Genomic DNA, 27,912 nt, shown 5'->3' on the forward strand with positions numbered 1-27,912 from the left:
TCTTAAAGAGCCCCATGTTACTTCAAAGAGGAAGCCTTTCTGAGTAACTTCAGATGCATTTCAAGATTAAATGATGTAGATTTAAGTAATGTGTAGACTATTTAGCTGTTGACATTTGCCAAAGATAGATTTGGATTAAAAAAAAAACAAAGAAAAAAACTCCAAACCTCTATTCTTTTCTGTATACAAACACATATATGTATGTTTGTTTGAATACACATAGTACATATATAGTACCTATATACACAAAAATCCCTATATACATATATACAATAAATATATGGATTATAGACATATGAACATATAATATATAAATCAAAATATAGACATATAAGTATGTATATTATATGCATATATATAATATGATTTGTGATATCAAATGTCTTTTTATTCTGGTGCATTTTCTAAAGAATAATAGCTTATACTGAAGCATTTATACAGTGCTTCAAGGGATACAATGCATTCTACATGCTTTATCTTATTTGAACTGAAGTGGTACAAATACTGTCATTTCCCATGAAACACACTTAGAGGAAGGGAAAAGGAAGGGAGTATATAGATAGCATCTACAATGTGTCAGGCACTATGTTAATAGCTTTACAATATTATCTTATTTGATGGGGAAAACAAATTCAGAGAAACTAAAAGAATTGCCCAGGGTCACACAGCTATGAAGAGTAGGAATTTAAACAAGCCTTTTGATTCTGAGGCAGCTAGGTGGTACAATCAGGCCTGGAATTAGGAAGATATAAGTTCAAATCTTTCCTCAGATACTTATTGACTGGATGACCCTAGCTAAATCATTTAACTCTCTTTGCTTCAGTTTCCTCGTTTGTAAAATGAGCTGGAGAAGGAAATGACAAACCACTCTAGTATCTTTGCCAACCCCTCCCCCAAATCCAGATGGGCTAAAGAAGAGTCAGACCCAACTGAAACAGCTGAACTTTGAGTCTAAATTTAAGTCTAAATCAACTACTATTTCTACTATACCAGGCTGAATTCCCAATAAATGATTGACTAGAGTTAATGATTCTTAGTATAAACTAAATCAATAATAATAATAATAATAAATTATAACAGGAATAAAGAACATTTATGTAGCACTTTGAGATTTTCAGAGTCCTTCATGCATATTATTTTATTAAATTTCAACTGGGACTGAGAGAGATTAAGTGACTTCACCAAGGTCACACAACTAGTGTCTGAGGTAAGATTTGACCAGATTCTTTCTTTTAATTAAACAAAAATCTTTTCTCCCAATCTGTTCTTAAAATCCTTTACAGCCTTTTCAACCTTTTCCACCCATGCCACAGAAGCCTCCTAATTTCACATCTGGGTTTCTCAAAATGAAAGTATTCTCCACTCCTGAGTCCCCTTCCACAGAATGACTAGCTTCCTCTAGAGTCTTCAGTTTAAGGAAAACTTCCATCCTCTCGAGGCTCCACTTCTGTCTCACCAGATTTTCTTCACCGTGTTTCTACCCACATGCCTCCTTCCCCTTGTTTTGTGTTATCTTCTCCAATAGAGTTGTATTGAGGGTTGGGATTGTCATTCTTTCCATTTTTATTTTATTTCTAACACTTGATACAGTACCTGTTATATAGTAAGTGCTTAATAAAGGTTTGTTGTCTTGACTTGACTTGAACACAACTAGTTCAAGTTTCTTGACTCCTTTCCCTTTTTCTTTATTTTTTTTACGTTTTTGCAAGGCAGATGGGGTTAAGTGGCTTGCCAAAGGCCACATAGCTAGGTAATTATTAAGTGTCTGAGGCCAAATTTGAACTCAGGTACTCCTGACTTCAGGGCTGGTGTTCTATCCACCGCGCCACCTAACCGCCCCACCTTTCCCTTTTCTTAGGAAAAAAAATGGTTTGCTTACCAAGTCTCGGTGTATGAACTGGTGGCTCTCTAAGAAGGCCATTGCTTCACAAACATTATAGCACATTTCCAGAAGCTGGAAGGGCTGGAGCTCTTTCCCATGACTTTTCAGATAGCTGAGCAAACAGCCATTTGTGATGTACTCAGTCACTATATAGATGGGGTATCTCTCAGTGCACACACCATAGAATTTGACCAATTTGGGGTGGTTGAGTTTCCTGAAACAAATCAATTGTTCAAACTTCAATTTGGGGCTTTTCCCTTTCATTTTACTGATGTCTTTACTGAAGACTTATCAAGAGGCAGCTATGTGGTACAGTGGTTAAACTACTGGATTTGGAAACAGGAAGATCCCAATTCAAATCTAGCCTCTGATACTTTGCTATGCAACCCCATGCAAATTACTTAACCTGTTTATCTCATTTTCTTTCCTCTATAAAATGGGGATAATAGTAAGGTTGTTGTGAAGATCCAATGAGCTAATATTTGCAAAGCACTTTAATATCAGTAATGTTAGCTATTATTATCATCATTAAAATTAACTCTATATATGGAAGTCTTCATGGCTTTTTCCTCCTATAACTTTCAATTAAGCAGAGAGAAACAGAATTTGTCCCATTATTCCAATGATATTTTTGCCTCCAGGGCAAAAAATATTGGTTTGGTTTCCAGTCATCTAAGAGACAACTGGGCATGTGCCTCTTGTACAACCTCTCCTCTGGAATGGAAAAGAGTTGCTCCAGAATCTCTGACTTGTGGCTAGTTGTGACTAGGGATTGCCCAATCTGAATTATTTATAGGTATTATAAATTGACTTTAAAAAATTACATGGAAGAATGATTCCTTCTTCTTTTTCCAAGTTTAAATTATCCTATCATTTCTGATCTAGACTATCAAAATGCATTGAGCTTTGTTCACCACTGAACTTTATATTTAATCTTTTAAATAATAATAATAATAATAACAGCAGTGATAATAAATAATATAATAATTTAAATTTTACAAAGCACTTTAAAGAACATTATCTAGGGACTTCTGGCCAAGATGGTGTAGAGAAGACAGGGACTGTTTTAAGCGCTCCCTGTGGCTTCTCAAAATTAACATGAAAGAAACCTCCTAACAGAAACTTGATCAACAAAACCCAGAAAAAAAGGGCTAGGAGATGAACACCTAACAACAAGGTCTGTGTCAGGGTAATGTAGGTCCAGGAGAGGAGACCAGAGGGTCAGCACAGGGACAGCAGTGGGATGGAGGTCAAAGGACCAGCATTAGCTGCAGAGACTTTGGTGAGAGGCATTGACCTCAGAGACTGGTGAGCAGCATTAATCTCAGAGACTGGTGAGAGGCAGGGAGTCTTTGGCCAGGGGAAGGGGAGGTCTTCCAACTCTTTGCAGGACCTGAGCTCCATACTTTTGGAGCATTCTTCTAGGAACAAACAGTAGTCACCCTACCTCTCCCATCCCCTCAGTCATAGGTGTGGACTAAGGAGCACACTCAGCTGAAACTGAGATTGGCTTTCAGCCCATTGTTCAAGGTCAACTCAGACCCTGCTGCCCCTCCTCCCTCCCTCCTTACTCCCTCCAGTATTGGGAGAGGGCTTCAATCACTCCAGAAAAAAAAAAAAAAAACAACCAACACCCCCCTATTGGCCAAACATTGGAATTACTAAGCCAAGTGAACAAAGCCTCTTAGGATCTTCAAAAGCAAACCTCTGAGAGCCAGCCCCTCTGCCAACACAAGAGCCTAGAAAAGTGAAGAAAAACCAGCAGAAAGGGGGACCCATGGAGAAATATTTAGAATGATCAGATTCTAACGCAGAGAGATCTAGCACTTCTGAGGAGAGTATGAATTGCTCTGCAGCCCAGAAAGACTTCCTTGAAGAAATCAGGAAGGAATTTTAAAAAATCAATTGGAAAAATTGGGAAAAGAAACTCAAGAGAAAATTAACACATTACAAGAGAAAATTAACATCTTGCAACAAGAAAACAAAACATTGGAAAACATAATTGGACAAATGCAAAATGAGAATAATTCTCTCAGATCCTCAACTGAGCAAATGCAAAAAGGAAAATAATTCTCTCAAAACTTCAATTGGGTAAATGCAAAAAGAAAGTAATTCTCTCAATTGGGCAAATGGAAAACTTCAAAAATAGAACTGATCAGTTGGAAAAGGAGTTGCAAAAGGTAAATGAAGAAAATTCTTCTCTAAGAAAAGGCCAATTAATGACTTCATTAATGGAAATTAATGACTTCATGAGACAACAATGTTCTGTTAAGCAAAACCAAAAGATCAAAAAAATAGAAGAAAATGTAAAATACCTCATCAGAAAAACCATTGACCTGGAGAACCCATTGAGAAGGGACAACCTGAGAATTATAGGACTTCCTGAAAACACTGAAGAGAAAAGAAGTTTGGACTTAATATTACAGGATTTAGTGATGTAAAACTGCCCTGATATCATGAAACCAGAGGGCAAAATAGCTATTGAAAGAATACATCAATCCCCTCCAGAAAAAGATCCTAAAAGGAAAACACAAAGAAATGTTGGGTCCAAATTCCAGAACCATCAGATAAAGAGAAAATCCTGCAAGCAGCCAAAAAGAAACAATTTAGATAACAAGGAACCACAGTAAGGATTATGCAAAACCTGGCTACATCAACATTAAGGGATCAAAAGGCCTGGAATGAGATATTCCAAAGAGCAAGGGAGCTTGGAATGCAGTCAAGAATCCACTATCTGGCAAAGCTGAGCCTTTTCTTCCAGGGGAAAAGATGAACTTTTAATGAACTGGGGGGACTTCCAACATTTCCTGATGAAAAGACCAGAGCAAGATAGAAAATTTGGACATCAAACAGAAGGCTCAAGAGACACATGATGGTCTCAAGAGACACATATGGTTAATAAAAAGGAGATGAAGAAAAAAACTGCTATCCAATAAGATGAAACTGGCTATATCCCCACTCAAGAGAAAGATTCTCATAACTCTTGAGAATTGTAATTCTATTAGAGAGAATATGCTTAGCCAGAAGTAATGGACACTCATGACTTATCCATGAGACTACTATCCAATAAGATGAAACTGGCTATATCCCTACCTGGGAGAAAGACTCTAATAACTCTCAAGAATTATAACTCTACTAGAGAGAATATACTTATCCAGAAGTGATGGACACTCATAACTTTTCTGTGACTCAGATAGAATTATTTAAAAACAATACCTCCTTAAAAAGGGGAACAGTAATGAGATGGGAGGATGGAGTAAATCACATTATATTAAGAGGTACAAAAGATCTATTGAAATAAAGGGGAACAAAGGAGGAGGTTAGAACCACCTGAATCTTCTTCTCATCAGACTTGGCTTAAAGTTAACTTACACACACTCAGGTAAATTAAGAAACTCACATTATGTTTTAAGTATTAAAAGGGGAAAACAGGAGGGGGGTGGGAAGGAGGAGAAAAGGGGGAACTAACAGAAGAAAGGGAAGGAGGAAGAGGAAAAGGGAAAAGGTGAAAGAAAGGAGAGGGGGTTGATATAGGAGGGCAAATACACTGAAGGTGGTGATATTCAGAAACAAAATACTGGGGAATATGGATAAAGGGAAAAAAGGGAAAAATACAAACAGGGAAGATAGCATGGAGGGCAATAAAGAGTTGGTAATTATATCTTTGAATGTTAATAGGATGAACTCTCCCTTAAAACATAAGCAAATAGCAGAGTGGATTAAAAACCAGAATCCTACAATATGCTGCTTATAAGACATTCATTTGAAGTAGAGAGATACATATAGAGTAAAAGTAAAAGGTTGGGGCAAAATATATTTTGCTTTAGCTGAAGTAAAAATCATTATCCTATTATGTAATTTTGCAATCTCTTATACTTTATTTTTCTTCCTTAAGGATGTGATTTCTCTCTCATCACATTAAACTTAGATCAATGTATACCATGGGAAACAATGTAAACACTAACAGATTGCCTTCTGTTGGGGGTGTGGGGAGGGAAGCAAGATTAGAGGAAAAATTTCAAAACTCAAAATAAATAAATTCTCAAAAAAGAAAAAAATAAAGTACATTATCTATTATGAGTCTTATATCACCTTGTGAGGTAAACACAAAATGTATTATAATCTTAAATTATCTTAAAGATGAAGAAATATGGAGGATCAGAAAAGTCAAATGAATTGTTCAAGGTTATACAATTAAAAAGTTACAATGGCCCTAAGATAAAATAGAATTTCAAATATAGATATATAAATTAATGACACACAAAAAAGAACAAAGGTAGAATTTATGTATGTTAAAATGTGTATATATGTTTGTGTGTTTATGTGAGTATGTAAATACCTATATGCATATATGTGCATATATATATATATACATATATATGTCTTCATGTTTAATAGTAGACTTCATGGGGAGGGAGGGGAAAAAGTAAACGGTGAACAGCAGAGAACAGCAAAGAAAAGATGACCAATTCTGAATAAAGTATCTAATGCTTATTTTATAGACTCCTGTGTTTTGCTGCACATATGACAATTTTTTTTTTGCCAAATTTTGTATTTAAGTTTAAATTTTTAAAAAGAAGTGATTTGGCAAAAAAATAAATTAATTAATTGATGGATGTTGGTTAGACAGATAGATGAATGAATAGATAAGATGGTTGAAAGATGAATGAATGGATAGATAAATTAATGAATAGAGATATAGATATATATAGATAGATGAATGAATATATAAATGGATAAATAGATGGATGAATGAATAGATCAATCAATAAATTGATAGATAAATAAGAAAGAAGGATGGAAAGGAAGGAAAAAGGAAGGAAGAAAAGAAAAAGAAAGCAAGGAAGAAATAAAGATAGATAACTAGATAAATTAACAAATAGAAATAGAGATAGATAATAAATAGATGAGTTAATGAATATATTGATATTTTGATGAATTATTGAATAGATAAATGAATCAATAGATAAATATGAAAGGAAGAAAAGGGAGGGAGAGAGAGAGGGAGAGAGAGAGAGAGAGAGAGAGAGAGAGAGAGAGAGAGAGAGAGAGAGGAGAATCACAAATATAACTAGAAGAGATCTCAAAAGCCATATAATCCAGTCTGCTCATTTTTCAGATGAGATACCTGAGTATTGAAGTGCTAAATGTCTCAGAGGTAAATTTTAAAGGTACGATTTGAATTCTGCTACTCTTCCTACTTAATGTTCTTTTCTTTTCACTCTACTGACAATCCAGAAAGATACCATGTCATACTGATGAACTATATTTTACAAAGTTAGCTAGATACGTAGATACATAAAGCTTTCACTAAATGCTTACTATGTACTACATCTGAGCTTTGGGGTCATAAATACAAGTGAGTCCCTACCCTCAAGGAACTCATAATCTAATGAGCAGAAACATCTACAGTGGGGTTGAAAAGGGGTGGGAGGGAAAAAGGGGGAGTCTTCTGATAAATTAGGGAAGAAAGAAGAGGAAAAGCCTTAGAGAAAGTCAAAAAGTGAGAAATGAAACAGAATCTTTCCAACAATGGTAACCCCATGGAGAAAGTCACCAATGAGAAAGAAGAGTAGGGCCTCAGGGTAGACGTTCCCTAGATTTACAATGTATGGAGTTTGGGGGAAATCCAAGTCAGAGTAAGATGATTCATCACTGGGATATTGAAATTGAGATTTTGGGGCCTTTTTTGGCAAGGCTTAAGTGACTTGCCCAAGGTCAAACAGCTAAGTAAGTATTAAGTATATGTCTGAATCCAAATTTGTACTTAGGTCCTTCTGACTCCAGGGCTGGTGCTCTATCTACTATATCACCTAGCTACCCTGAATTTGAGTTTTACTTTTTTAGAAGTTCATCATTTCTAAATTCACCGCCATATTGCTAACTCAAGTCTTGATTTAGAAGATCTCCCTTTCCCCTCTGATTGGAGGGTTGGAGGATGGAGCAACAAATTCTTCAATGGTTTCCTTGATGGAAGACAGAAACAGAATTCTCAGCTCCTCACTTCACTTTTGGTCTTCTTCCCTCACTGATTTCAACTCCAGGGGAAAAAAATTGCCACAATACTGGGCATCCCTTGGTGATGTGTTCCCTTCCCCCTTATACCTTTTCTGTTTACTTCTATGTGCTGTCTTTCCCTTTAGATTGTAAACTCCTGGACTTGCTTTGATAAATTTTATCCACAGAGCTCAATGTCTAGTCCATAGAATATGCTTAATTTGTTTATTGAATTGAATTGGTTCTTTACTCTGCACTCAGTACTTCATTATTATTGAAGTTATATTCAGTTGACATTGCTATTATCCAGCCAAAACAATTTCTGTCCCATTTGTGGGATGCTAAGGAGATCCCTTGTTCCAACAATTTCATGACATCTTTTTCTTGGCAGTACATGGCACCTATACCAAAACTGACCATTTACTAGGTCATAAAAACTTACAGTCAGAAAGGTAGAAATAATAAACGAATAGTATTCAGATCATGATCCAATAAAAATCCCATATAATAAAGGCCCATGGAAAGATAAAACAAAAATTAATAGGAAACTAAATAATTTAATACAGAAAGAGGAGATCAATGCATTGGTATACAACTGAAAAACCTAGAAAAAGGACAAATTAAAGATCCCCAATTAAAAATCAAATTAGAAATTCTAAAAATCAAAAGAGAGACAAATAATGTTGAAAAAAGAAAATGATTGATCTAATAAATAAAACTTAGAGCTGAAAAACCATTAAAATAGATAAACCTTTGGTTAATCTAATTAAAACCAAAAACAAGTAAACCAAATTACCAGTATCGAAAATGAAGAGTGAACTAATCACCAATGAGGATGGAATTAAACAGATAATTTGGAGCTATTTTGCCAAACGGAATGCTAATAAATTGGATAACCTGAGTGAAATGGATGAACATTTCAAAAATTCAAATTGCTCAGATTAACAGAAGAGCAAATAAAATACTTAAATAATCCCATTTCAGAAAAAATTGAAGAAACCATCAATAAATTCTGTAAGAAAATGTCTCCAGGTCCAAATGGATTTACAAGTGAATTCTATCAAACATTTAAGGAACAATTAATTCCAATTCTACCTAAACTATTTTTGAAAAATAGGAGAAGAGGAAGTTCTCCCAAATTCCTTTTATGATACAAATATGGTATTGAAACCTAAACCAAGAAGAACCAAATCAGAAAAAGAAAATTAAAGACCAATCTCCCTAATGAACATTGATGCAAAAATCTTAATAAAATTTTGACAAAGAGATTACAGCAAGTTATTGCCAGGATAATATACCATGATCAGATAGGATTTATACCAGGTAGGCAGGGATAGTTCAATATTAGCAAAACACTCAACATAATTGAACATATCAATAATAAAAAAACAGAAATTTTATGATTATATAAAAAGATGCTGAAAAAGTCTTTGACAAAATACAACATCCATAACTATATTAAAAACACTAGGGGCAACTAGGTGGTGCAGTGGATAAAGCACTGACCCTGGAATCAGGAGTACCTGGGTTCAAATCCGGTCTCACACACTTAATAATTACCTAGCTGTATGGCCTTGGGCAAGCCACTTAACCCCATTTGCCTTGTAAAAACCTAAAAAAAAACAAACACTAGAGAGTATAGGAATAAATGGAGTCTTCCTTAAAATAAATATTATCTAATGCCATCAACAAATAGTATGTATAATGGGGATAAAATAAAATCATTTCCAATAAGATCAGAGGTGAAACAAAGATGCCCATTATCATCATTAGTATTCAATCTAGTATTAAAAATTTTAATAAGAGAATAAGCAATAAGCCTATTAAATTAATTAAAATGTTAATAAGAGATAAAAATAGCAATAAGAGAAGAGAAAAAAATTGAAGGAATCAGAATTGGCAATGAGGAAGCAAAATTTTCACTATTTGCAGATAATATGTTGGTATACTTAGAGAACTTGAGGAAATCATCTAAAAAACTTGTAACAACAAATTTAGCAAAGATTCAGGATATAAAATAAACCCACATAAATCATCAGCATTTCCATATATGAACAATAAAGTCCAAGAGCAAGAGATAGAAAGAAAAATTCCACTTAAAGTAATTGAAAACAATACTAAATACTTGGGAATCTACCTCCCAAGACAAACCCAGAAATTGTATGAACTTAGTTATAAAGACTTCTCACTCAAATAAAGTCAGACCTAAATAATTGGAAAAATGTCAATTGTTCATGGTTAGGTCAAGCTAATATAATAAAAATGACAATTCTGCCCAAATTAAATTACTTGTTCAGTACCATATCAATCAATCTACCAAATAAGTATTTCAATGAGCCAGAAAAAATAGTAACAAAATTCATCTGGAGTAACAAAAGGTCAAGAATATCAAAGGAACTGATGAAAAAAAAAGTAAAGAAAAGATGTCTTAGCACTACCAGATCTAAAACTATACTATAAAGCTACAGTTATCAAAACTGCTGGGTACTGGTTAAGAAATAGAGTAATGGGGGTGGCTAGGTGGCACAGTGGATAGAGCACTGGCCCTGGAAGTCAGGAGGACCTGAGTTCAAATCCAGCCTCAGACATTTAATAATTGCCTAGTTGTGTGGTCTTGGGCAAGCCACATAACACCACTGCCTTACAAAAACCTAAAAAATAATAATAATAAATAAAAAGAAATAGAGTAATGAATCAAGAGATTAGGATAGGTTCAAAAGAATCAGTAGCCAATGACTATAGTAACATACTATTTGACAAACCCAAAGACATTAACTTCTGGGATAAAAATGCTCTATTTCACCAAAACTGTAGGAATACTGGAAAATAGCATGGAAAAAACTAGACATAGACCCACATCTCACACCTTATACCAAAACAAGGTCAAAATGAGTACATGATTTAGACATAAAGGGCAATAGGATAGACCAATTAACAGATGAAGATGGGAGAAATTTATGACCAAGCAAGAAATAGAATACTTTATAAATTGCAAAATGGATGATTTTGACTATATTAAATTAAAAAGGTTTTGGACTAATAAAATCAATGCTGTCAAAATTTGAAGGAAAACAAAGCTGGGAAACAATTTTCACAGAGGTTCTGATAAAGGTCTCATTTTTAAAATATATAGAAAATTGCATCAAATTTATAAGGTTACAACTCTCCCCAATTGGTAAATGGACAAAGGATATGAACAGGCAGTTTTCAAATGAAGAAATTAAAGCTATATAAAATCATATGTAAAAAGGTTCCAAATCATTACTGATTAGAGAGATGCAAATTAAAACAACCATAAGGTTCCACCTCACTCCCATCTGATTGGCTAAGATGACAAAAAGGGAAAATGATCAATGCTGCAGAGGTGGATTGGGGCATTAATGCATTGTTAGTGGAGTTGTAAACTAATCCAACCATTCTGGAGAGCAATATGGAGATATGTCCAAAGAGCAATAAAATGGATCATACTCTTTGACCCAGCAATACTAGGCCTGTATCCAGAAGAAATCATAAAAAATGGGAAAAGCCCCATAGGTTCTGAAATATTCAAGGCAGCTCTTTTTGTAATGGCAAAGAATTGGAAATTGAGGGGAGGCCCATCAATTGAAAAATGACTGAACAAATTATGGAATTTGAATATTATGGAGTTAAAACGTGAATGATTGGACTCTAAGGAAGCATGGAATAAATTCAGGAACTAATGCTGAGTGAAGGGAGCAGAATCAAGAGAACATTGTACAGATTAACAATGACATTTTGAGTTGATCAACCTTGATGGATGCAACTCCTCTCAGCAGTTCAGAGAACTAAGACAACCCTAGGAGATGGGCTATGGATATTGCTCTCCACATCCAGAGGAAGAAAAACAAAAAACCAAAAACCAAAAAAATCTTACAGAATCTGAATGCACACTATATTCACTTCTTAAAATTTTCTCTTATCTTCTTTCTTATCTCATGATTTTCTTTCTTTTACCCTAGTCCTAATTCCTCATATAGAAAAATGACTAATCCTTAAGCATACAAAACACAAATGTGTTTGTACAATGTTCACCTGACTGTTTGCCACTGAGGGGAAAGGAGGTGGGAAGGGGGGGTTTGAAGAAAATTATATAACTTAAAAATATGCATATGCATGTGGATGAATGTTAAAGAAATTTCATGACATGTAATTGAAAAAATAAAATAAAATGTCAATTTAAAAAAAGAAGAAGAGTTTGCCATACTGGGTTAGAGTAGGGCATAGTCCAAGTCAGGCCTCAATAGTGCAGACCTGGCTGCCATGGACCAGGAGAAATCCTTGCAAGCCATTGATCAGCACAGGCAGCCGCATCTGGAGCTCTTGGTTCACAGACAGTAAGAGGGTCAGAAGAGATTACAGGGGTCTCTTTGCTAATCACTAAAGCAGTTCTCTTTTGATTTGTCCATCTCCCAGGAAGAAGAGGAGCAGTAGCATAACAGAGCTTGCTGTTGCAGGAAGGAGGAGGATTCTTCTCACAGTTCAAGGGCAGAAAGGAGTGCTTATGGTCACACACAAACTAGAATACAGGTTCAGGAGAGTAGGAAAAACCTCTCCTTAGATCATACCATCGTGAAAGAATTGAAAACTTGCAAGTCCCTGGAAGTATCTCTGAAAACAGCTGCAAAAATCCCCAAACATTTGGGACATTGTATTCTTGAGGATACAATAACAAAGTCAAAATCAAGTCATAGACTGAGGAAATGAGGAAACAGAAAAAAAAAGCCATCCAACAATAGACAATTAAAAGAAAGTTCAAAATATACATTCAGAAAAATATGACAAAGTCAAAGCTTCAACATCCAAAGCCTCCAAGATATAAATTGGTCTCAGGCCATGGAAAGGCTCAGAAATATTTTGGAAATCAAGTAAGGGTAGGTAGGGGAAAAATTGGGGAAAGAAATGAGAGTGATGCAGGGAAAATCATTGGTGAAGGAGACATAAAAATACTGAAGAAAATAACATCTTAAAAACAAGATTGGACCAAATAGAAAAAGAGATCCAAAAAGCAATGAGGAGAATACTTAAAAAGCAGAATTGTCAAAATTGAAAAGGATATACAAAAGCTCACTGAAGAAAATAATTCCTTAAAATATAGAAATGAGCAAAGGAAATCTGTTGACTGTGAGAAATAAAAAAAAAACAATAAAAGAGAAAGAAAAGTTAAAAAGTGAGCAACTACATGGTGCAGTAGATAGAGCACTGTTCCTGGAATCAGGACCTGAGTTCAAATCCAGTCTTGGACACTTGACACTTACTAGGGGAGTGACCTGGGCAAGTCTCTTAACTGATTACCTCACCAAAAACAAATCAATAAGAATGAAAAATGGAATACAGCTAACATATGATCTAATGTGATCTTAGCCATAATGTCCAAAACAAGCAAGGCAACAGCCCTAATGTATTCTTCCCTGATCAGAATACATCTGAACTGTAGGAGACTATATTTTAGGACAGTGGCAAAGTTCAATCCAATGGAGGATTGAGTACCATGTGAGATATAACAAGGAAAAGAGGGAGCATATTATAATTAATTACTTGAACAGATATTTACTGAAAAGGAAATACATTTGAGTTATTATGCTTGACCCTAGAGAATTCAGAGAAACAGGTAAAATTGACAGAGGCAAAGTTTTGCTCAGTGTAAAAGTATGCTTTCTAACAATTAAAGATATCCAAAATGAATTGGTTCCTTCAAAAGGCTGCATGCTCCTCAGGAATAATGTAAAATGAATTCCTCATCAGGTGCAGGTTGGACAAGAGCTTTTTCCAGCTCTGATTTTTTTGTTTATATAAACAATATGTAAATGACTTATCTAAAGAGAAGAGGAAAAAATTCTGTGCAAAAAAAATTAAAAGTATCCAATAGGACATTACTATGGTTTCCTTTTCCACTGTGGTCTGAAAGTACCTTAATTAGGTAAAACAATACTACTTACATCATGGTCTGGGCCTCCTGTATAAATTCATCTTCTGACATGGAACCTTCCTTAATCATTTTAATGGCAACATCATACTTTCCCTTCCATTTGCCCAGATGCACCACGCCAAACTGTCCACATCCCAATTCTTCTAAAAGGGTTATCTCATCTCGCTTCAGCTCCCAAATTCCTAGAAGAGCAAAACAAGTTTCTTTAGTTATGTGATAAGAATATGAAGACTTGATAGTCTAATAACCTTATGATTTGATTTATAATGTACTGAAGTTGCATTTTAATATAGAGTAAATACGGCAAGTTTCTATTAGATAATTACTAATAGAAAATCTTAAAAATGGACATGAAAATATGTTAGATAGTTTTAAGGTTTTCTGATAACATTTCAGGGTTGGTCTTCTGGCATTTGCTGGGGTTCACAGAAAAAATAGAGAAAAGAGAAAAAGGTACTCAATTTTCAACAGACAAGTACTACTGATAAGAGGGAAAACTCGCCAATTTCCAATTTCACTGACAATGGAGGCTGAGATAACAGAAGCATTAAAATGAAAAAGAAAAGATGGATATATTAGCAATACAGATTCATTTTTGACTACCTAGATGTTACTACCTATTTATTCCATTCCATGAGTGTAATACTATTTATCTACTTAAGATAAAAGAAAGTCACAAAATTGTGAACAAGATAGTTTAGAAAATTGAAAGCAAATGGCATACCACTTCCCAAGGATGCTGTGGATGGGACCTTATTGACTTTGGTGGACACTGGATGTCGAAGCCTTGTAATCATACCTGCAATAATAATAAGAGCATAATAAAAGTACAAAGTTAGATTTTAGTCTCTTAGTAAACAAAATGACAGATCAAACAATTCAGGCAAGTAAATAGAAAGTGGTGATTCTGTATTTGAGGAAATTGATATTTTGTCTATATCTTAAGTCTTAATTGGCTTAAAAGAGTGTTAGAATTTATGATCCTCTGGGATGAGATGCTGTAAGCCCTATTCTACTGAGAGAGATACAAAACTATAGGGTACATATATATATATATATATATATATATATATATATATATATATATATATAAAATCATTGAAAGTGGAAGGAAGTGGCACCTGAGTTATGTTTTGAAGGAAACAAAGGATTCTAGGAAGGTTAGGAGGAAATGTATTCCACAGCATAGGGAATGACCTAGGCAAAGTTAAACTTCTGGAGAGGTAATACATGCTGGAAACATTTAGAAAACTAGTTCGACTGAAAGAGAAAATATGTGAAGGGAAGAATGCTGAAAAAAGACTAGAAATGTAGGTAGAAGGGAGCCTTATTGGGAAAGACTTTTAAAATCAAACTAAGGATTTTATATTTCACTCTAGGTGATAAAGAACCACAAATGATTTTTTTAAACTGAGGTAATTAAATCAGTGTTAAATAGCCATAGCATTTTAGGAATGTCACTTTTACTGTTCTATGGAGGATAGACTGGAAAGTGTAGAAATTAAAATCAAAGAGATCAATTAGGAGACCAATATAAAAATCTAGACAAGAAGTGATGTGAACCTGGACTAAGGTAACACTTCTGTGAGTAGAAAGAAAGTGAAAAGCACTATGTTCTGAAAGTAAAATCAATATAACTTGGCAACAAAGAATATAAGTGAAACAAAGAGAATCCTAATGTTATGCACCTGGGTTACTAGAAAGATGGCTATGCACTCAATGGAAATCAAGTTTAGTGTAATCTGTCCTGGAAGGAAGGAAATTCAAATATAATACTTCTAAGTAATATTGACATTTGGATTATGATCATTTTAATCCATATATTGAACTGAAATGTTTTATTTAGGGGAGCTAGGTGGCACAGGGGATAGAACACAGACCCTGGAGTCAGATAGATCTGAGTTCAAATCCGACCTCAGACACTTAATAATTACTTAGCTGTGTGGCCTTGGGCAAGCCACTTAACCCCATTTGCCTTGAAAAAAACCTTAAAAAAAGAAAAAAAAGAAATGTTTTATTTAAGTATTCTACATATGAATTTCATTTTCATTTTGGTATTTGGTGATTACTCATGGAAGGAAAAAAAATTCCCTAGTCTGCTACTGAATTTAGCCTGTAGCTTTAATCTAAAACTGTCATATTATATTAAAGGTGCCAAATGAACATCTCCACTACTGAATCTACTATAATTCAGCTGTATTCTCTATTGAAAAATTCAAGTAGAGAATACACTACAGAAATGTAGAGTCAAAAATATAGTCAAATCTCAGTGCTTCAAAATAATCTTTTCTTTATCCCAGACTTTCATAAATAAACACTATTTGGAGAAAGACCTAAGAAAAGATCCAGTCACAAAGAAAAGAAGAAAAGAGAAACTTAAGGGAATTACCTGCTGAATTGTGTTGATGATAATAAATAAGCTTAGGGATTGAATCAAAACAATAATTTTCTGCTAAGTATAATTTGTTTTCAGTATTTGTGTGCACATGATAATGTTTCACAGTTCCTTTTTTATCACTGAAAAGAGAAAGCAAAAGGTATTAGAATTTGTTCACTAATTAAAATTTAATTAGATAAGTTATTTAGGATCTAATTTAGATGATTTTAACTTTCTAAACTTCAAGCTATTTTGGATACCAATCATCTAGGCAGAATTATATAACATAGATTTCTTTTTTACCTGCTTCCAATATGCATGTATCACTTTTAAATCTAGAGTAGAATACTATTTAGAAAGCCAAGTTAATTGATTATCTTTGTTATCTTTTAATTAGCTTGAGAGCATTTTTCCCCTGGCTAATAACAACTTTGGTCAAATAGTTGGTAAATAGTTGATACTATTTATGCTATGTACTCTAAAGTTTATGGCAGTGACAATTTTTTAAGTGTTCTTTGCTGTAATGTCTAGCTTGATTCTGGATCCCACTTTGTAATAACTTCAGAGTGGCTGGTGGACCACTAGAAGGAGGTTCTTTGACTTCCAGAATTTATTGGTGTCAGAGGATCATAGAGTCAGAGCCAAGAGGGTCAATAGAGATCATTTAGCCCAACCACACTCAGATTTTACAGATGAGGAAATTATGCCCCGCAGAAACTAGGTCACATAATAGCAGAATATGAGATTAGCACTCAGGTCCTCTAATTCCCTCAACGTTCTTCCAATTGTACCACACTACCTCCTAAACCATGGAGAAATGGCAAATAGGCAACTTGCCATATAACTTTTGACTCAGCTTAAAAAATATTTCCTTTTTTATGCCAAATAGAAAAATTGCAATAGACAAATTGATAAATAGATTTAGGAACTCAACTTTTACATGGCATTTGAGGGAAGTCTAGAGTTGTAATTTCCAAGTTTGGATTTTTGACACCTATAGATATCAAAAATTCTTAGGGCCCAATTAATTTGAACTAACTTTAGTTCCAAAAATAAGTGTATGCCATACAAAATATTGGATTTGGGAGTGAAGGAAGAGAGTTGAAGGATCGAGAAGAACAAAGAAACAGTGATTCCCCATCATATCTAGACAGTATAATTTAAGACACCATAAAACCTACAAGATGGGTGGCATGACCTGGACCATTCCTGAGAAAAAACTGTGCAGAAAAATAATGATTCCAGTTCAGTTGGATGTCATATTGACCTGTGAAACTTCTTCCCATAGAGGAAACCATTTACTTCATGACATAATGAATACAGAGCAAGAGTAGAAGTAAGAAAGATCTGGATTTGAATTCTGCTTCAAATACTCACTACTTACTGTGTGGCCCTGAACACCATGTAAACTCTCTGAATCTCATTTTCTTTAGCAATAAAATTAAGATAATTATACTGCCTACTTCATAGGGTTATTGTGAGAATCAAAGAAGATAATATTCCTAAAACAAATTGTAAACCTTCAATTTTAGTTGTTCAGTTGTGTTGGACTCTTCATGACACTATTGGGTTTCTTGGCATAGATACTAGAGTGGTTCGCCAACTCCTTCCCCAGTTCATTTTACAGATGAGAAAATTGAGGTAAATAGGGTTGATTAAGTTATATACCCAGGGTCACACTAATAAGGAATCTGAGGTCACATTTGAGCCCTCAATGTTCTATCCACTATGCCACCTAGCTTCCCAATATTAAATATAAATATTATTAGTGTCTGAAGACATTCTCCAGCAGAGGGGCCTGTGCTGTGAAAGTATAATCTTTAGGGACTGATCTCTGTCCAGAACAGGAGAAAACATTCATAGGAGAGGACAAGAGGCCCAGAGCATGCAGCTTGTCTTCCTTCCACACCCAAGGGAGCACAGAACCAAAAGCCTTGCATGTGAAAGGAAATAATCTCTGACCCAAGACCTAAATAATTTGTGAAATGTCTTTTCTGTTGCTACAGGGAAAAAAATCCATTTCACTGAAGATGATTAATAAAAGAACATTACGAAGGAGCTCCATATGTAAAGAACACATGCACAAAAATAGATAATCCTTTTCATACTTACTTTAGTGCCATACTAAATAAGGATACTGTGTACCGTCCTGCTTGGCTTGAATTTCGAACCATAAATGCTCCTTCTTTTCCCTAAAAAGGAAGAAAAAATTCTCAAGGATAATAGAGATAAGCCTAGGGAAAATTTGAACTCTTTTGAAAATTTCATCTATGGTTTAGAAGGTCTGAAATGGGACTGGTTAAAATGTTTCTGTTGGTTGCCCCAAAGACTATATTCCAAAGAGCTACATATAGGACATTTTGTATAGGTCTTCCAAAGTTCATCCTGTCCTTCAGGGCTCTCTTTATACACCCAAAGGGTTTGCTCTGTTTTTTTCAATCCACTTAGCTCTTAGTCTTTTTCATCAATGTTGGGAAATGTTTGAATCAGCAACACACTCAGAAATTATTGTCTTGTCTGATCACTGAGAGGTAACAGGTCCCACAATTAGTATCAGTCCACCAATCAATCAATGAATTAATCAGTAAGTATTTATTAAGAGGTCAGGATAGGCCAAGCATTTTGTTGGGCAATAGTCATATAAAGACAAAAACAAAACAATCCCATCCCACAAGGATTTACTTTCTGTGGATGAAAACCAGTTTTTTAGATTTATTTTGGTTTACTAGTTTTGTAAAACCTCCAAAAGGCATAATATGTTTGTTCTATTTTGGTGGAGACACAAATGAAAGCTGATCAAAGCATCTAGCCATATCTCCTCTCCACTTAAAAGTGTAACAAGAGTGAACAAGATCTAGACACACATCCATTATGTGGATCAAACAGTCAAATTCTTGAACCAATTTAAGATGTAGAAAATATTTGACCAATTTAGAAGTTCTTAAAACTCATTGGATAAAATGGAATAATTATACATGGAAATGTTTTGGATTGTTTGAGGTCACTTGATTGTAAAACATCAAGGCAATTCAGCACCTAGGCATTTGAACATATGGCTTGATAGTGGAAATTTTCTATCCAAGCTCTTAAGAAGAAATTACTGTTAGGGGCACAAATGGGGGAAGAGGGGAGGGAAAATCCTATACTTAATCCAACTCCAGCCTTAACCTTGGTGTTGATCTTCCCTCAGTTGTCGTTATCTGGAAGAGTTCTTGGTGAGTTTCAAAGAGTTCAGAGAATTTTGGACTTTCCATTAATATCCTAGAAGTATCTTATGGAACAACTGATGGAAGTGACTATAATGGGAACTGAGAACTTATTGGACATAAGAATGAAAGGCATCTCCAAGGTTCTATAAGGATCCCAGCAGAAAAATCTACACCATAGCTAAGGGATACATCTTGAAGACTAGCAAAATAACTTCAAGTTCTGTGTTAACCCTTTTGCCTCACATTCCCTAAGTTTGAACCTATGTTGCCCTAGACTCTCTATGTACTGGTGGAAGAATATGTCACAGACTTGGGGGTGGGGAATGTTTTGTACCAACAGTTCTTTCTCTACTCAAAAGGGAAACTCATCTCTTGGGGCTTGTGACTTGTAACCTGAGAAAAACAATCGTCAGAGCTACCCCTAGATTCTTGAGAGGAAAAATAGCCATCTAACTGAGAATCCATTCTGATAATATAAGTGATGCAATTGGGGAGAGAAGGGAGATATTAGCAGCTAGAAGATCAGGAGAAGCTTCATGTAGGAGGTCACTCTGGAGTGGATCTTTGAAGGAAAGGAGAGAGTCTAAGAGGTGGCGGTGAAAGGTTGCATTCCAATCTGTGCTGGAGATAGAATATTATATGAAGGATAACAAACTGGTTAGTTTGGTCAGACCATAGGATGAGTAATTGGGAGTAATAAGTCTAGAAAACTATGCTAAAGACAAGTGTGAGAGCTTTTAAATGCAAACAGATAAATTTGCATTGTACTTTAGAAATAAAAGTAGGATCCACTGAGACTTCTTGTGCAGAGGAGCAGCATGGTCAAATTTACACTTTAGGAATATCACTTGATTTACCTTATTCCAACAACTATTAATTAAGAACTTCAGGTTCAAAGGAATAAAATAACTTGTCCAAGGACAAACAAGCTAATAAATATGCATTATGGGGTTTGAACAATTGATTTCAAGTAATAATCATAGGGAAACACAGTAGTAAGAGCTTATGAGCTATTAAAAACAATCCCCAATGGGAGCGGTTAGGTGGTGCAGTGGATAGAGCACTGGCCTTGGAGTCAGGAGTACCTGAGTTCAAATCTGACCTCAGACACTTAATAATCACCTAGCTGTGTGGCCTTGGGCAAGCCACTTAATTCCATTGCCTTGCAAAAAAAAAACAAACCTAAAAAAAAAAAACAATCCTCAAACCCTCAGAGCTACCCAATGGACTCCAATATGAAAAGTAGTTTTCCTGACTCAAAACTCAACACATTATCCATTACTCCATGCTGCTTCTTTGACTCAGAGGAGAAGGAAAAGCATAAAAACAAACACAAATATTTAGATTTATTTTGGTCTGCTAGTTTTATAAAATCTCTTAAAAGCATGATTGATTTGTTTTATTTCTAAAAGATTAGCCCATTTAAGCTTGTCTAATAAGAATAAAGGGCAGCATGGTAAGCTTGAATTGAAGCAGACCTGTGTCCTAGACATGCATATGCCATATGCTAGCTATGTGACCTTACTTCTATAAATGGGCTTCAGTTCTCCCAGTCACCAGTCACCTCTGACATCTCTCATGACCCTCACATCTAATCATTCACATGATCTCTCACATCCATTCCCTTCTTTCCTTTCCCACTAGTGACATCTTATTTTAGTCAATATTCTTGCAAGTAACTCATTTTCCCAATCTCTAGTTTCTCCCTAGTCCAATCCATCCTGTACACTGCTGGTAAAATAACCATCTTAAAAGCAGTTCTGATCATGTCTTTCTCCGTTTCAGATACCTTTAGTGATTTGCTTTTCCTATAACCTAGAGTCTAGCTTCCTTATTCTGGGATTCAAGGCCCTCAGTGTGGTCAATATTATTTATCATCCACCTTCAAAATCCCAATACCTAGTCAAACAAGACTTTATTATTCCATAGATGTTCCTTCATGCCTTACCTTGCCACTTCTCTGTCTTGGCTCATTCTGTCACCTTGACCTGAAAAGTGCATTTCTGTAATCTCTGCTTGTTGAAATTAGAAACTTATCCTCTTGAGGACAGGGATGTCATATTTATCATGATACCTTGTCCATTTTCCCTATGTCTAACATATTTATTTATGTATAATAGATGCTCCAAACATGTATATTTAATTGAATTCACCCCTTTAAGAACCATGAATTGATCACAGTCAGTTTATTCATCAATTATTTTAACAACATAATTATTACATATCTTGTAGTCCTCAGGGAAAAAATAAAAGATAGTATGAATACTTTAAAAGAAAAGTACCTTTTGTCTCAGTAACTGTTCAGCCTGGGCTCTTGAGATATCACCTGCAAACCAGCTGAAGAAGAAAAGATTGTGCAATTGATACTAAGAAATATTTTATCTTGACTTATAAGTTCCTTATATGCAAAATTTGGGGTGAAGGAGATACTTTTCCCAAAGTTCTTTCATCTCTATTGTTGTCATTCTATATTCTGTAATTCTGTAAAGCCAGTGAGGAAACTATATAAATTAATATCATCCTATAATCAGTAGAATCAGATGCCAAATCATCCTGTTTCATGGCTCTAATTTTCCCTAAAAAAACTGATAGAGACATAATATATCCATTAAAAATGCTTTTTCCCTAACCAACTGCACATAACTTCTAAGGTATATTAGATATTGTTCATGTAGGGATAGATAATACATTTCAGTTTCCTCATTGATAAAAATGTAGTCAAATTTGATGATGACTTCCAAAGTTTCCCCAGAGCTAAATCTTTGACCCTTATATCCTCCTGATAACTAGGTATTAGATAAGAACCTTTAGGAGACTGAGTAAAAAGAAAAACCCTGATAGGCAGGGGTCCTAGTGGGGTGAAAATAAGAGGAAGCTTATGTGAAAGGATACTTCATAACTTTTTATAGACCCAACTTTTGCCATTTTTGATATCCTTTCAGTGGCCTACTCCCAATGAAACAAAGACTTTTGACTGGTCCAGAGGACACAGGGAAATGGAGCAGATTTTTTTTTTGGAAGCAATCAGGGTTAAGTGATATGTCCAGGGTCACACAGCTAGTAAGCATCTGAGGCTGGATTTGAACTCAGGTTCTTCTGTCTGACTGGTGCTTTATCCATTGTACTACCTGGCTGCCCTTGGACAGAATTTTTCAATATAGAAACCATCCACTGGTTTTATATCACATGATTCTCTATTAGAGTGGAGAGAACAAATGATAATGGAGCCATGCCAGCAAAATGTAAACTCCAAAAAAATGTACTTATTGTTGGTAAAATCATGTCATGAGAAACCATGAACTATTCTTCTCTGCACATCTCCAATTTTCCACTTTCTGTGGAAATCACATTTAATTTCTTTAGAGAACAGGTCTTATATCCTCCAGTCCACCTTCCTCTCTAACCCAATAGTTTAATATGTAAATAACAAGAATATAATATCCTGAATAAGTGATAAGGCCCAAGGTTACTGAGCCATTCCAAAGGATCAACAAAAGATGCACTGACCTGTCTTTTCAGAGTCTGTGAAAGGTCTCTTATAAATTGTACTTTCCCATTCAGATAACTGGTATCTGAAAAATCTATAAAGGCTTATTCCTTTGGTTAAAGTTTTTGACTTCTGCTTTAATGTAATTTTCCATCTCATACTGAACCTCTTCAATTATTTATACCTTAGTAAGAAAGAAATGAATGCTTTCCTCAGAGCCCAGTGATTTTTCTCCTTTGTTTTTGTTTGTTTGATATAGGGCAGAGGTTGGATGCATAGCTGCAGAAAAGGTTCAGGAAAGGGGGTGGTCAAAGGCAAGCAGCCAGTTTTCCAGTTTTTTCCTGGAGCTACCCTTGACAAGAGTCTTAAGAGGAAACCTGGAAACACATAAATTTGTGCAAAAATATTCACAAATATCTCAACAAAGAATCCAAGCTGAAAAAAAGTGGAGGGGGTGGTAAACAACCTTTTTTCCTTAGAGTTTTGTTTCTTTGATGATTCCTAGGGTCTCAATAAGTTGTGACTTTGTGTCTCCATGGGTAGAATGATTACCTCGTGGTTTCTATATAATTTGTTAAATTAGGCAAACATATTAGATTTTATTTAGCTAATTATAGAATCTTATTGTACAGTTTAAATGACTTAGCTAAGTGTCTGTATAAGAGACTCTCAATATCATGTTAACACAAGATCATAGATTTAGAACTGAGAAAGTCCTTAAAAGTCATCAGGTCCAAAATTCTCATTTTACAAATGAGGAAATTGAGTCCTAGAGAGCTCAAGTGACTTGCTTAAGATTACTTTAAACTAAAATTTCAAATCCAACTCCCAACCCTTTATGTAAATGTTTTTGTTTTTCTATAAGTTTGGGTTGTGTTGTCTTCTGTTAAGAGCTATGTAACACTTAGAACAGATGGGAGATTTTTACGGTGTAATTTCTAGGTGTAAAATGCTTAAATTATCCCTCAGTGTCACTCTGATAATTTTAGGTTATCTCTTTATTGTATAGAAACTGTTACAAAAGAAGAGGAGGAGGAGAAAAGAGAAAAAAGAGGGTAAGGAAAGAGTGGTGGAAAGAGAGATAGATTAACAATTATAATTACACTTCCAGGGTATAGCACATAGTGGGTGTTTAATAAATACTAGCTGACTGACCTCCAGAAGTAGCTTCCTGCAACACCCCTGGCACTGTCCAAGAGGGGGTTGGGGAATTGGGAGGTCAGAGAAAGGGGGGAAGACTCATAGGCTCCCTCTATTGTTCTTATTGCATGTAAGCAAGAACAAGTAAACTGGTCACAAACCAATAAAATAAAATAAAAAGTTCATCCACTTACTCGTGGATGTTCAGGCTTTCCTCTTCTTCAGATGAACTTGATCCTGGGTCCCCCCTGTGGAAGAGGTGAGAGAACATACAGAAAAGCAAATGTTAAAAAGAAACAACTCATGGCCATCAGCTTGATTCCTCACTTTATTCACCCATCCATGGGTCCATTTTCCCTTTTTTACTCTAAGGAAATTTTCAACAATAGAAGGAATAAGCTGTTCATTCTGTATTGAGTTTTACTTGAGTGAATGACCAGCTAGGTCATTGGTTGCAACAGCTAGGACTTGGTTGCAATCCAGTTTTCTGGGGCTATCTCCAAATAGCAGGACAAAGGAAACACATGCAGAGGCACTTATGTTTTGAACAAAATCTCTGGCTATTTGGAGAGCCAATTTTGCAAATTATTTTTAAAAAAATATTAGGACATTTTTCTTCATGCTATAGGTAACTGGAAAAAATATTAATATTAGAGAATCACAGATTGAGATCTGGAAGGGACTTTATAGGCCAAAGACTCCAGGTCTACCAGAGACCTCCAGAATAGTAGCAAGTTTCTGAAGAAGGATTTGACCTCATAGCTTTCTGACTTCAAGTCTATTATGCTATGTATATAATTATGTTGTTACTGTGGGTAGACTGATAGTAATTGTTCACTGTCTTTTATTTGAAAAATTTTTCAAATGAGTGTCTTCATCTTCCAGTCACTTAGGTTCTCAATCCCTGAACCATCTTTGACTCTTCTCCCTATCTCAGCCCCCCACCCAGTATTCAATCACTTGCCAAGTTTTATCAATTCTACCTTCACAGCTTCTCTTGATGGGTCTCTTCTTCACACATGGTGAACACTTTTCACAAATATTGCAGTAGTCTCTTAACAGTCTTTTTATCCTAAGTTTCTATCTCTCAAATCCATCTTCTAACACAATACCCAAGATGATTTTCTTAAAGCACAAATATAACCATTTCATTCCATTGCTCAATAGGGTCTTCATTGTAGGCAACTAGGCAATGCAGTGGATAGAGTGCTAAGCCTGGAATCAGGACTCTTCTGGAATTCAAATCTGACCTCAGACTCTTAGTAGTTGTGTGATCCCGAGCTAATCACATAACCCTACTTGATTTAATTCCTCTTCTTTCAAATAAGCTGGAGTAGAAAATGGCAAACTACTCCAATATCTTTGCCAAGAAAACTCCAAATGTCACAAAGTGAGACATGACTGAAAACAACTGAACAAAATGTATTTTAATGTGACAACAGGGTGGCACAAGGAAGAGTGTGCCTACCTGGAATCAGCAAAAAAAAAAATCCAGGTCAAGCTGTGTGACTAGCTGTGTGACTCTAAGTAAGTCAATTAACCCTTTGACTCAGTTTCCTCATCGGTCAAAGGAGTTGGAGAAGGAAATAAAAATTCCAATATCTTTGCCAAGAAAATCCTAAACAGTAACAAAAAAATCAGACATGCCTTAAACAATACAAATTTTATTTTGCGTATTTTTTATTTATGCTTACATGTGATTATGTTGTTTCCCCCCATGGATTATATTCTCTGAAGGCAGAACTGTTCCAATTTTATCTTTCTATTCCCAGTGCCTGGCATGAATTAGGTGCTTAATAAATAGTTACTAACTGATAAGTTTTCTGATCTTTAGAATGTATCAGTTTCATAGTATTTTAAGATTTGCAAAGCACTTCACAAATATTAATTTGGTCCTCACAAAGTTAAGAGATATTACTTTCCCCATTCCTTAGAGATGAGGAAAACTAAGGAAGCTATAAGTTAGGTGACTGACACTGGATCACACAACTAGTAAAAGTCTAAGATGGGTCCTCTTGATCCCAGTCCAACTCCCTATTCATTACACCCCTTTACTGTTCTCTGCTGGGATATAGTCTTTATTATTTGCAGCAGATACCTCTCAAGTCTAATTTAGAGTCTATTCATTTCTCATGAAAAATGGAAGTAAATACCATATCTCACTTACCAGGAAATCATTGGAGTACCCTGAGTTTTTACATATCTTTTCAGCTGGATCCCAGACACAGTATCTTCACCTCTGCAAATGCATTCGATATATTATAAAAATACATTTTCTTATGCAATTTTCATTTGACTTGTAAGAAAAATTTTTTAAATTCTTGTATTTTCATATAGTTAATATAACATAATACTTTGACCCATGCAGTTTACTTGGTTTGGACAATGAATCTAATGAGTCATTCTTACCTCTATTTTTTTAAACAGACTGACAAATGACAATTGTGCTCCACCAGAACATTTTCTAAATAGAATTAAATCTTCAGTATATTGAACAAATGACTCATTTCCTGTTAAATTTTCAACATCCAAACCCCCAGATTCCATCTCAGCACCTGCTTCTGTTTATGTTTTCATTTCTTTTTCATCTTTTTTTTTTAATGGGAGGCCTGTATTACTATACCATCTTGACTGCCAACCCACTATCCCCTAATTTCCCTGTGGATATTTAGGTATTCTTTTCCATCATTTTAATGCTTTCAAGTAGATTTTTAATATTCTCCTACTGTTTAAATTGTACATTAGGAATTTTATTGTGGCATACATTCTTGCAATTATAGACAATGTTTTTAAAATACTCATTTTAGGTTTCTTTGACTATATGGCCAGCAGAATTTTCTGTAATTCCCTATAATCAGGTCTGTTTGTCAAATTTTCTTTGTTAATCAGATCATTTAGGAACAGCTTAACATAAAGACAATTTTACCTGGCATATGGGATCAAATTCCCTTTGGCCTTCAGAACAAGCTTTTTTTTTTCATTTTTTTGTTGCAGTATTCCTTGAAATGAAAAATGAAATTTATCCCACTCCTGTTGAAAGACAGTATCAAGAAGGTCCAGGGTTTTGGTTTCCTTTCCCGGCAGAACCTGTGCCAACTTGATTAGATTCGTTACTTCATCAACCAACTTTTCTGAAAGGTCACTTTGCAGAGTGGATGTCATACCCCTTTTGATATGTGCAGCAAACTCTCCCTATTATCTAAAAACTTCTAAGGATGATGAATGTCCTTGAAGTCAAGACTCTGGAAAGTTATCTCAGTGGCCTTCTAGAGGACAGATATATTTTCCAGCATGGTACTAAGATGAAAAATCATGTCTTTGTTTTAAAACTTCTAGCTGACACCAGATAATCCACTAACAAACTCAGTGTTATGCATCTGAACAAATGGGATAGTTGATTGAAGCAGGCAACAGAGTAGATTTAAAGCACTTGAATCTCCTACCATAGACATCTACTATTATGTGACTCTGTGTAAACTTTCTCAGTCTTTTTTCCTTATCTGTAAAATGGAAATAATTATAATACCTACCTCACAAGGTTGTCTTGAGGATTCAAAAAGATAACATATGTAAAATTCTTTGTAAACCATAAAGCACTATTTAACTACTTATTATTATTATAAATATTTTTATTAAGGACTGATTGACAAAGACTTCAAAAGGGATATGTTATTGTAGTAGTCCTGGATTTGTTATATTTTAATTTCATGAGAAAGTCTATATTCCCTTGGTTGGTTTAGATTAAAACCTTTCTTCTAATAAATCATAACTGAAAGATTTGTAGGGAAGACTGGTCTAATAATAAGACTGGACTAAATGGTTCTAGGATCTGTTACTCAAGGTTCATCTGCATTCAAATAATTTAAAACCAGA

The 27,912-nt window shown here is 34.9% G+C and overlaps 1 protein-coding gene across 3 annotated transcripts in view; it reads right to left on the bottom strand.

The window, feature by feature from the left end:
• BMX (BMX non-receptor tyrosine kinase) overlaps nt 1-27,912 on the bottom strand; it is a 71,890-nt gene that overhangs the window by 15,614 nt on the left and 28,364 nt on the right. For all 3 annotated transcript variants that reach the window (XM_074192398.1, XM_074192397.1, XM_074192396.1), the window contains exons 8-15: nt 26,207-26,278; nt 24,234-24,287; nt 21,695-21,749; nt 18,316-18,395; nt 16,216-16,343; nt 14,551-14,625; nt 13,837-14,008; nt 1,880-2,096 (exon numbers count right to left, since the gene is read on the bottom strand). In XM_074192398.1, coding sequence (XP_074048499.1) covers nt 1,880-2,096; nt 13,837-14,008; nt 14,551-14,625; nt 16,216-16,343; nt 18,316-18,395; nt 21,695-21,749; nt 24,234-24,287; nt 26,207-26,278 — 853 coding nt within the window. The remainder of the gene's footprint in view (nt 1-1,879; nt 2,097-13,836; nt 14,009-14,550; nt 14,626-16,215; nt 16,344-18,315; nt 18,396-21,694; nt 21,750-24,233; nt 24,288-26,206; nt 26,279-27,912) is intronic.

The sequence above is a fragment of the Macrotis lagotis genome, chromosome 6 (assembly GCF_037893015.1).
Source record: "Macrotis lagotis isolate mMagLag1 chromosome 6, bilby.v1.9.chrom.fasta, whole genome shotgun sequence".
Taxonomy (NCBI): domain Eukaryota; kingdom Metazoa; phylum Chordata; class Mammalia; order Peramelemorphia; family Peramelidae; genus Macrotis; species Macrotis lagotis.